Source organism: Leucoraja erinacea, chromosome 39, assembly GCF_028641065.1.
Source record: "Leucoraja erinacea ecotype New England chromosome 39, Leri_hhj_1, whole genome shotgun sequence".
In the NCBI taxonomy this organism is placed as follows: Eukaryota; Metazoa; Chordata; class Chondrichthyes; order Rajiformes; family Rajidae; genus Leucoraja; species Leucoraja erinaceus.
In genome coordinates this window covers 731,264-743,469 of record NC_073415.1, presented here as the reverse complement: position 1 = coordinate 743,469, position 12,206 = coordinate 731,264, and the positions used below count along the sequence as shown (strand labels likewise).

At 45.7% G+C, this 12,206-nt stretch overlaps 1 protein-coding gene across 1 annotated transcript in view; it reads right to left on the bottom strand.

The window, feature by feature from the left end:
- The window catches only part of LOC129714578 (UV excision repair protein RAD23 homolog A-like), a 39,745-nt gene that overhangs the window by 9,721 nt on the left and 17,818 nt on the right, over positions 1-12,206 (bottom strand). The window contains exons 5-7 of the mRNA XM_055664299.1: positions 10,703-10,830; positions 6,283-6,376; positions 1,028-1,158 (exon numbers count right to left, since the gene is read on the bottom strand). Of these exons, the coding sequence (XP_055520274.1) occupies positions 1,028-1,158; positions 6,283-6,376; positions 10,703-10,830 (353 nt within the window). The remainder of the gene's footprint in view (positions 1-1,027; positions 1,159-6,282; positions 6,377-10,702; positions 10,831-12,206) is intronic.

Genomic DNA, 12,206 nt, shown 5'->3' with positions numbered 1-12,206 from the left:
ATGCGGCTGCGGGCTGGCAGGCCGTTGCCGTGCGGAATTTCTGAACACGGTCAGTTTTTCGTTTGGCACTCATGTTAACAGTCTGCAAACTGATCACTGTGTGGAGAATTTTCTCACTTCAGCCCTTTCACTGGTTACACATCTGTTCCACCGTCACAGTTTAACCTGAAATAGATTTGTATTTTCTGTATCATTAACCACCTCTGTTCTGGGGAAACGGATTGTTCATTCAAATCCCCACACACTCACTAACATCATCGAACAGCTCCAATGGGATTTAGCTTGGATCAGATGTAGGCAATAAGATGCTATGCATTTAAACTGCAAATAGTGTTGTACTGTGCTCATTTTGACTATGGGCGTACAGTAATAGACTGACTTGTGTAGGAAGGAACTGCTGATGCTGGTGTAAACCGAAGATAGACACAAAAAGCTGGAGTAACTCAGCAGGACAGGCAGCAGCTCTGGAGAGAAGGAACGGGTGACGTTTCGGGTCGAGACCCTTCTTCAGACTGGTTAGGGATACGGGAAACGAGAGATATAGACGATGAAGTAGAGAGATAAAGAACAATGAATAAAAGATATGCAAAAAAGTAATGATGATAAAGGAAAGGCCATTGTTAGCTGTTTAAGTAACATACGAAGGAACTGCAGATGCTGGTTCACACTGAAGATAGACACAAAATGCTGGAGTAACTCAGAGGGACGGGCAGCATCCCTGGAGAAAAAAGAATAGGTGACATTTCAGGTCTTTAAGAAGGAACTGCAGATGCTGGAAAATCGAAGGTAGACAAAAGTGCGTGCCCGAAACGTTGCCTATTTCCTTCGCTCCATAGATGCTGCCGCACCCGCTGAGTTCCTCCAGCACTTTTGTCTACCGGCCATTGTTAGCTGTTTGTTGAGTGAAAACAAGAGGCTAGTGCGACTTGGGTGGGGGTGGGATAGACTTGGTCAGGCGCCGATCTCCCTACATTCTGTCTCTCAGGTCAGATACTGACCTGTTCGTTGCTCAGTTGTTCACACGTACCTGCAATAGTTGTGGGTTTTCTCTCCCCAGTTGCTGGAGAAGGGCCGGCAACATCGATGGGTTCTGTTGAAGTACCTGTCTCATGTTCTGAAACTGAGGTAAATCGTGAAGGAACTCCAGAGGGCTCTCACCTGCGGGAAGAAAGGACATTTTAAAACGGTCAGGATTGAAGCAGGAGGGCCAGGTGGCAGGAGCTGTGTCATGTTTCTCACTCATTATACTTCAAACGTCTGGTAGATCAGACAATATTCTTCATGCATTTGAGTCAAAGAGTCACAGACTCATACACACTCGACCAAACTCATCCACAATAACTAAAGGCGCTCGTTCATTTTAATCCCATCTGGCAGCACTTGGTCCAAAGCCCTCTATGCCTGGACAGTTCGATTCCATACCTAGATACTTCTTATCTGCTGTCAGTGACCCAGGTTCAACCAGACTCCAGGTACTGACCACTCTCTGGGTGAAGAGGCTTCACCTCCTAGCCCGTCTGAATCTCTTCCACCTGACCCTAAACCAAATCCCCTCGTTTTATCTGCCTCTGATAAGGGGAAAAGTTTCTTGCAGTCTACCCAATATATATACCTCTCATAATTTTACAGGTCTCAATCAATTCCTCTCTTAACCTCCTCTGCCCCAGGGAAAATAGACCCAGTTTCCCCAGTCTCTCCTCGTAACTGAACTATTCCATCTCTGGCAGCATCCTGGTGAATCTCCTCTGCATTCTGCCCACTACTATCACATCCTTTCCTTTAGACCATAACCACAGGCACACACCAGCTGAGGTCTGACCAAGGTTTTATAATATTGGAGCATAACCTCCCTACTTCAGTCATCAATGCCGCACCCAGCATCATACACGCCTGCCTAACCGCATTGTCGACCTGTGTTACCATTCAATTCAATTCAATTCAATTCAACTTTAATGTCAACGCACAAATACAAGTATGAGTACAACGAAATGCAATTTTGCGTCAGTCCGTAGTAGTTGTGCATAAAGAAATTTAAAAAAATAGAAAGAGAGAAGATACAGAATAATCAAAAAATACAGAATAATTAAACAGTGGGGACGGAGGGACTGGAGAAATCTATCGGCGGAACTCCGAGTTCAGCAATGTGATTGTATTATTGTAGAAGCTGTTCCTCATCCTACTAGTACGTGACCTGAGGCTCCTGTACTGCCTCCCCGATGGGAGGAGGGCAAACAGTCCATGGTTGGGGTGTGAGGGGTCTTTGATGATCTTCCCAGCCCATCTACAAAGAAACTTTGTATTATCTCTGTTCCTCAATACTCCCTTAGAGCCTGACGTTCATGGTGTATATCCGAGCCTCATTAGTATTCCCAAAATGCCTCACCTCACATTTATCTGAATTAAACTCCATCTGCTATTCCTCGTCCCGTTTCACAAGCACATCAATGTTTCTCTGCAGCCTAAAACCACCCATATCACTATCTTCATGTCATCCACAAATGACTGATCTTGCCTCTCACATCCACGCCCATGTCAGTCATGTGTATTGCAAACCGCTTGTATCCCAGCTCTGATCCTACTGGGACACCACCAATAGGCATCCAATTGCAAAAACAACCCTCTACCGTCATCCTCTTTCTCCTGTTGTCATACCAATATTTCCACCTCGCCCTGAATCCCATGGGCTCTAACCTTTTGAACCAGTTCCCAAGTGGGACCTTGCCAAAAGTCCATGTAAATCACATACGCTCTGCCCACATCAGTATATTTTGTTTATTCTTCAAAGAATTCAATCAGGTTGGTAGACAAAAATGCTGGAGAAACTCAGCGGGTGAGGCAGCATCTATGGAGCGAAGGAATAGGTGACGTTTCGGGTCGAGAACCTTCTTCAGACTGATTCAATCAAATTGGTAGGACAGGATCTGTCCTTGGAGTTAGGACAATAATATCTCCCTCAATGTCAGCAAGAAGAAGCTAGTTATTGACTTCAGGAAGCACAGTGGACTACATGCCCCCATCAGCATCAATAGTACCAAAGTGGAAATGGCTGAGAGCTCTTAAGATCCTTGGTGTTAATATTACCAGTTATCTGTCATGGACTGACCATCTTGATGTGACAGCCAAGAAGCCACATCAACGTCTCTACTTCCTGAGGAGACTAAGAAATGTTGGCATGTCTCCAATAACTCTTACAAACTTGCACAGATGCAACATAGGAAGCGTACTGTTGGATTGCATCACAGTTTGATTTGGGAATAACTCTGCACAAGACCACAATAAAATGCAGAGTTGTATATGTAGCCCAGACCATCACACAGAGCAGACTTCCCACCATCGACTCCTTCTACACTTCATGCTGCCTCGGAAAAGCAGCCAACATAATCAAAGACTTGTCCCAACCCGGTTATTCCTTCTTCTCCATGCTCCATTCCTGCAGAAGTTATAGAAGCTTGAAAGTGGCCCTACCGGACTGAGGAACAGCTTTTCCCCTTCTGTCAACAGTTTTCAGAATGGTCCTTCCATAAGTTAGCATACCGTCCGATTCACCTCTACCCCACGAGGAAACACTTTTTCTCACAGAGAGTGGTTAGTCTGTGAAATTCTCTGCCTCAGAGGGCGGTGGAAGCTGGTTCTCTGGATGCTTTCAAGAGAGAGCTAGATAGGGCTCTTAAAAATAGCGGAGTCAGGGGATATGGGGAGAAGGCAGGAACGGGGTACTGATTGGGGATGATCAACCATGATCAAGTTCAAGTGAGTTTATTGTCATGTGTCCCTGTATAGGACAATGAAATTCTTGCTTTGCTTCAGCACTCAGAACTCAGTAGGCATTAACTACAGAACAGATCAGTGTGTCCATATACCATTATATAAATATATATACACATGAATAAATAAACTGATAAAGTGCAAATAACAGAAAATGGGTTATTAATAATCAGAGTTTTGTCCGAGCCAGGTTTAATAGCCTGATGGCTGTGGGGAAGTAGCTATTCCTGAACCTGGTTGTTGCAGTCTTCAGGCTCCTGTACCTTCTACCTGAAGCTAGCAGGGAGATGAGTGTGTGGCCAGGATGGTGTGGGTCTTTGATGATACTGCCAGCCTTTTTGAGGCAGCGACTGCGATAGATCCCCTCGATGGAAGGAAGGTCAGAGCCGATGATGGACTGGGCAGTGTTTACTGCTTTTTGTAGTCTTTTCCTCTCCAGGGCGCTCAAGTTGCCGAACCAAGCCACAATGCAACCGGTCAGCATGCTCTCTCACATTGAATGGCGGTGTTGGCTCGAAGGGCTGAAGGGCCTACTCCTGCACCTATTGTCTATTGTCTATTGATATTGGACTATGTCTGCGGAATTGATGCACTACAATGATGAGAATTATATTCTGCACTCTGTTTCTTGCACTTGGCCCTATCCATTATACTTGATTGTATGGTATTATCTGATCTGTAGAAAGGAACTGCAGATGCTGGTTTATACCAAAGATAAACACAAAGTGCTGGTGTAGCTCAGCGTGTCAGGCAGCATCTCTGGAGAAAAGGGATGGGTGACATTTCGGGTCAGAACCCTTCTTTAGTCTGAGTTACTCCAGCACTTTGTATCTATCTTTGGTATTTCCTGTTCGGTATGGTTCGCATGCAAAACACTGTACCATGACAATAAACCGGAACCGATACCTAACTGCCTCTGGTCAGTCCTGACCTTTCCAAGTGATCATTAATCCCTTCCCTCAGCATTTTCCCAGCATCTACCCGACCACTGATGTTAGGCCCATAGGTCTATAATTACCAGGCCTAACTTTGCTGTCGTTCTTGAAAAGGGGGACCATGTTTGCTGTCCTCCAGTCATTCGGTATCTCATTTATGCCCAGTGAAGATTTAAAACCCTTAACCAGAACCCCAGCAATCAGTTGGTCAGTGTGAGCAAATTGGGCCGAAGGGCCTGTTTCCACGCACTCTCTATGACAATTTGTTAAACACTATTTCCCTTTGATAAAGACACCATTGGCTCCGTCTACTCATGTTATTGTAAGTACTTTGTTATCACCTCCTTAACGATGATTAAAGACTGTTCTCCACGACTAACATTCAGTAGACATACAAGAGCTCGTCTGTTTCCTCAGGCCAACATTTTTAGTTTAATTTAGTTTCGTTTAGAGATACAGCGCGGAAACAGGCCCTTTGGCCCACTGAGTCCGCAACGACCAGCGATCCCCACACATTGACACTATCCTACACACACTAGGGACAATTTACACTCATACCAAGCCAATTAACCTGCAAACCTGTACGTCTTTGGAATGTGGAATCTGACGCTGCAAGCGATGTGAGGCAAAGACTCTACCGCTGCACCAGCGTGCAGCCCTGTACATCCTGTAGCGGAATCTCATGGTTCAGTTTCTGCTTAGAAGCAGGGAGCGGGAGTACAGCCTGATGGTCTGGTTAAGAACATGAGATTTGCCTATGACTGATGGTCTGGGGAAGGACATGAGATTTGACATCAAATAGCCTGGGGCTGTCTGTCACCAGCTGAGCATGCTTAAGTCATGACTACACAAGGGGGTCCACACTACAGAATGCCAGTGGGCCACATCACCAAAACAAAATGGTTTAGCCAAAATAATGGTTAATAGTCAGAGGATTCTTTTGTCAGTGGGTGGTAAAATGGAATTCATTGCCACAGATGGCTGTGGAGGCCATGTCAATGGATATTTCTAAGGCGGAGATCGACAGATTAATCAGGCTGACAGGAGTTTTGGGGCGTAAGCAGGAAAATAGGGTTGAGAGGGAAAGATGGACCAGCCATGATTGAATGGCGGAGTAGACTTGATGGGCCAAATGGCCTAATTTCCGCTTTGAGAACTTATACAAACATCTTCAGCATATGTAACCAAGATATACAAGAGTTTAGAAGGATGAGAGGAACGATCTCATTGAAAGGCCGAGGTAGAGTGGATGTGGAGAGGATGTTTCCAGTACAGGGAGGGTTTAGAACCAGAGAGCACAGCCTCAGAGTAAAAGAATGTCCCTTTAGAATGGAGACGAGGAGGGATTTCTTGAACCATAGGAGGTCAAGTCATTGGGCATTTTTAAAGTGGATATTGAATGTTCTTGATTAGTAGGGGATTCAAAGGTTACAGGAGGAATGCAGTTGAATGGGGTTGAGAAGGAAAAATAGATCAAACGGTGGAGTAGATTCGATGGGCTGAACTGCCTAATTCTACTTCTATGTCTAATGGTCTTTGAGAAAGCTTTGTCAAATTATTTACTAAAAGCATTACTCCTTGCCTAGTGTTTCTGGATTGTATTCTTGAGCAGATCCAGGACTATCTTGAGGTGTTGTACTCTCCTGCTCTGGACCCATTGGACTATCAGGCAGACCCTAGAAACAAAGAAAAAAGGTTCAATGTGCCTCTGCGAACAAGATTAAAATAGTTTATAAACAATGTTTTGTAGAATTTGACATTCTAATTTTACAACACACCATTTAATATAAAAAATGTAACTTTTATATGAAATGACATGGCAATAAATACATCATTTACCATCGCTCCTTATTAACTTAATAGTGTCAGCTTAAGTACCATCACTATAATATCAGTAAACATGTAAATGGGTCAGAGTCATACAGCACAAATACTGGCCCTTTAACCCACCAAGTCCACATCATTCATCAACATCTATTTATGCTAACCCTACACTAATCCCATTTAATATTTTGTATGTGGTACTCTGGGACTAATAGGCCAGAGTCAGAATGGCCTATTCTGAAGGGGAGTTCTTGCCTGACAAATCTGTTGGAGTTGTTTGGTTCTTGATTAGTACGGGTGTCAAAGACTATGGGGAGATGGCAGGAGAATGGCGTTGAGGTGGAATGTGATTGAATGGCGGATTAGACCCGATGGGCCGAATGGCCTAATTCTGCTCCAATGACATGAATTTGAACCTTCTATATAATGCAATGCAGTTATTTGCATAGGCTACCATGAGCAAACCACAAAGTGCTGGAGGAAGCTGTTTGAGTTTCGTTGAGTTGAGTTTAGTTTAGTTTAGTGTCACGTGTACCGAGGTACAGTGAAAAGCTTTTGTTGCGTGCTAACCAGTCAGCGGAAAGACAATAGATGATGGTCAGGCAGCATCTGTGGTAGGAATGGGCAGGTAACACTTTGGGTTGGGACCTTTTTACAGATTTAGTCTGAAGAAGGGTCCCGACCCTGAAAGGTCTTTTGATCATTCCCTTCACTGGTGCTAACTAACTCGCTCAGTTCCTCCAGCACTTTGTGCACTGTTTAAGATTCCAGCATCTGCAGTTTCTTGATCATCAAGGAGAAGAGCAGTAGCTGCATCAACATCAAGAGTTTCCTCTTGTCCTAACTTGGAAATATATCACCAATCCTAACCAGCCCAAAGTCTCTTAATCTGCTCAAAGGTTCTCCGGTCGCCAGGATCAGGAATGAGCCCGAAGGTTTGTTGGACAACGGGCTAGGAGGGAGCTGGAGACGTCGGAGGTGAGCAGCATGGACCAGTAAGGACCTGTCCCACTAACGCGACTGTCTTCGACATTCAAGCTCGAGGGCACTCGCCTGAAAAACCTCGAGCTGGACCGACCGTCAGCGATGAAACCGCGAGCTGGATCGACTGACCGCACACACACAAACACATCGCAAAGGCGGGGGCCAGGGAAAGCGGGGGAGCTGGGCTGGTTTGGGCTGGTTAGAAAGTGGATTGGTGATATATTTCCAAGTTAGGGTACGAGGGGACTCTTGATGTTGATGCAGCTCCAGTGCCTTCAAGGAAAGGAGAGGGACGTCGGCTCACAGGAACTGCTCCAGTACATCGAGCACTTGGATATACACAAAAAGCTGGAGTAACTCAGCGGGTCTGGCAGCATCTCTGGACAGAAGGAATGGGTGATGTTTCTGGTTGAGACCCTTCTTCAGACTCAGGGTCCCCTTTCCCCTGACTCTCAATCTGAAGAAGGGTCTTGACCAGAAATGTCACCTATTCCTTTTCTCCAGAGATGCTGCCTGACGCGCTGAGTTACTCCAGCTTTTTGTGTCTATCTTCAGTGGAAACCAGCAAGTGCAGTTCCTTCCCACACATCAAGCGGGCGGGCTGATCGGACTTTGCATAATGTCGCTAAATATGGCAGCGCCTCCATGTATAATATATGCAAAAATAATCTCACTGTGCAGTTGCATATGTGATAAATAAAGCACTATTGTAGTATAGTGATTATCATCACAGGGTCCCAAACCGGCACTCCCCGCTTAACGCCACCATGGGAGCAGCTTCACCTCCAACTACAGCTCACCACCACCTTCCCAAGAGCAATAAGTGTTGAGCAATAAATAGTCAATTTGCCAGCAATACCCAAATGCTGAAAAAAGAATAAAAGCTGTACCATCCAGAACATTGTATAGAACATACAACAGTACAGTATAGATCTTCTCCGTGGATTGTCACCTTGTCGTGGTGGAGAAGCTTGTGTGGACCTGAGATCCTGAGAGCGATGCCGTCTGGAGCTATCTATGCTCCTGGTCGGGCCACCCATGGCGGTAAGGTCGAGGGGGAGGTCTGTGACAAAGAGCAATCCAACCAAGACCTCAACGGTGGAACAGGCGGAGGACGATGGCTGACCTTAGTGGAGCGTCACAACGGCTGGGAAGGCGGATGAAGGCTGCGGCAGAAAAGGGTCTCCGGTCGTCTTGGACTCCATGCCACTGGATCCTGACCCAGATCTGTCAAGGACCGTGGGGTGGCTGTCTGTGCACCAGTCTCCCCACGTTAAACAAAGTCACGCACAGGCGTCCTCCATATAGGGAATAGCACCCTGGATACACCCATGGTCAGTCATGATCAAAGGGGGCCTAAGAACAGCACAGCCCTTCAGCTCACAATGCTCATGCCGAATATGATGCTAATTCCTTTGCCTGCATGTGATAGTTTGGATTTTAGCCGACTTATTTGAAAACATGCATTTAAGTAGCACCTTTTACAACCTCAGGATAATTTCGAAGAACAGTCAGTGTAGCACTTTTAAATGTAGCCATTCTTGTCACATAGAAATTGCAGCAGCCGATATCTCCAAAGCAAGCTCTTACAAACTGCAGTGTGACACTGATGAGGTTATTTGATTTTGGTGTTCATTAAGAGATGTGTATTATGGCACGAGATATTTAATTCTGCAACACTGGATCTTTTATGTCTACCTGACATAAGGTCTTGGTTTAACATCACATCCAAAGGATGGTTCATCCAACAGTACAACAACGTTATGGATACGGTAGGATATGGATATGGATAGGGCAGGTTTAGAGGGGTATGGGCCAAAGGCCGGCAGGTGGGACTAGTGTAGATGGGGCATGTTGGTCGGCGTGGGCGAGTTGGGCCGAAGGATCTACTATCTAAATGGCATCGTTGGGAAAAGGGGAAGTACAACGGGATCTGGAGGTCCTTGTACATCAGTCTATGAAAGTAAGCATGCAGGTACAGCAGGCAGTGAAGAAAGCGAATGACATGTTGGCCTTTATAACAAGAGGAATCAAATATATGAGCAAAGAAGTCCTTCTGCAGTTGTACAGAGCTTCAGTGAGACCACACCTGGAGTATTGTCTGCAATTTTGGTCCCTAATTTGAGGAAGGACATTCTTGCTATTGAGGGAGTGTAGCGTAGGTTTACAAGGTTAATTCCCGGGATGGCGGGACTGTCATATACTGAGAGAATGGAGCAGCTGGGCTTGTACACTCTGGAGTTTAGAAGGATGAGAGGGTATCTCATTGAAACATATAAGATTGTAAAGGGTTTGGACACGCTAGAGGCAGGAAACATGTTCCCGATGTTGGGGGAGTCCAGAACCAGGGGCCACAGTTTAAGAATAAGGAGTAAGCCATTTAGAACGGAGACGAGGAAACACTTTTTCTCACAGAGAGTGGTGAGTCTGTGGAATTCTTGCCTCAGACGGCGGTGGAGGAGGGTTCTCTGGATGCTTTCAAGAGAGAGCTAGAAACATAGAAACATAGAAATTAGGTGCAGGAGTAGGCCATTCGGCCCTTCGAGCCTGCACCGCCATTCAATATGATCATGGCTGATTATCCAACTCAGTATCCCGTACCTGCCTTCTCTCCATACCCCCTGATCCCCTTAGCCACAAGGGCCACATCTAACTCCCTCTTAAATATAGCCAATGAACTGGCCTCAACTACCCTCTGTGGCAGAGAGTTCCAGAGATAGCTAGATAGGGCTCTTAAAAATTGCAGAGTCAGGGGATATGGGGAGAAGGCAGGAACGGGGTACTGATTGGGGATGATCAGCCATGATCACATTGAATGGCGGTGCTGGCTTGAAGGGCTGAATGGCCTACTCCTGCCCCTATTGTCTATTGTGGATGATCAGCCATGATCACATTGAATGGCGGTGCTGGCTCGAAGGGCCAAATGGCCTACTCCTGCACCTATTGTTTATTGTCTATTGACCTGTTTTCACGCCGCATGACTCTATGACCGTTAGCCAATCTCGGGCAGAAGTGAAAGCGCTTCATTCTAAGCTGTACCTGGCACACAAAAGACTATCACCTACATTGCTTTACCTGGAACCCAACTGAGAGAGCTGTGCTGGATACAGTTGAGGAGCACCCAACACAAGTACATATGCATTCACATAGACCCATAAAGCAACTTCCCTCAAACAGCCAGACATGCCCCTTACCGTCAGCAGGTATTCCACTGCCCTGTGTGGGTTATTGAAGCTTGCTCTTAATGCTGCCACCACCTGCTCACGCTCATAACCCATCGATATGATTTCAGACACCATGGTCTCGTAGGCTGGGCTGCTCACTGGAAATGGAAGTGGAAGAATAAACTAAATCAACATTTTAGAATCTCAATACAGTAAACCGTCTAATACAGACCTCTTTACAACAGATTTTGGTTATAGCGGACTGTCTCCGTAGTGTGGGGATTTTCATGTTAAATTCTATCGTGTGTTGTGTTCTTTTTATTCGTATGGCTGTATGGTAACTCAAATCTCACTGTACCAATTTTTTTCAACATAACAAAAAAACAAAAAGATACCGGACTGAAGGTGGAGGCAGCTAACACCAGCGCCACCGGAAATACAATGAATCAATGAGTGAATAGAGTTTAGACTTTTGTGGTACAGCGTGGATGCAGGCCCTTCGGCCCACCGAGTCCACGCTGACGGCGATCACCCCATACACTAGTTCTGTCCTACGCACTAGGATTAATTTTACTATTTTACCAAAGCCACTTAACCTACAAACCTGTACGTCTTCGGAATGTGGGAGGAAACCAGAGCACCCAGAGAAAACCCACACGGTCCCAGGGAGAACATGGACAGACAGCACCCACACAGACAGCACCCGTACACTGTGCACAAATTTGCTGTGCGCACATTTTGGCCCCATATTTGAGGAAGGCTGTTGCTCTGGAGAGGGTCCAGAGGAGGTTTACAAGAATGATTCCAGGAATGAGTGGGTTAGCATATGATGAACGTTTGATGGCACTGGGCCTGTACTCACTGGAGTTTAGAAGATTGAGGGGGGACCTCATTGAAACACAGAATAATGAAAGGCATAGATAGTGGGTGTGGAAAGGATGTTTCCATTGGTGGGAGAGTCTAGGACCAGAGGTCACAGCCTCAGAATTAAAGGGCGCTCTTTTAGAAAGGGGGTGAGGAGGAATTTCTCTAGTCAGAGGGTAGTTAATCTGTGGAACTCATTGCCGCAGAGGGCTGTGAAGGTCAAGTCAGTGGATATTTTTAAGGCAGAGATAGACAAATTCTTGATTAGAACGGGTGTCAAGGGTTTTGGGGAGAAGGCAGGAAAATGAGATTAGGAGGCAGAGATCAGTCATGATTGAATGGCGGGGTAGACTCAATGGGCCGAATGGCCTAATTCTACTCCGATAAGTTGTTAACTTGTGACAAGATCGAACCCAGGTCTCTGACATTGTGAGGCAACAACTCTACTGCTGTGCCACCGTGCTGCCCTAAACACTCCTTTCATAGGACATTATTTTAAAAAATAACGCATCAATTGGCTGCCATTAAGAAATCAGACAATGGCGACTATTTACAGATCACTCCTACACATTATGACTGCACCATGCTTGTGTCACTGCACATCACTCTTTCATAGCTATTACAACTGATTTTCATGGCAGCAGCAGATCATAAATTGCCAATAGAGAAA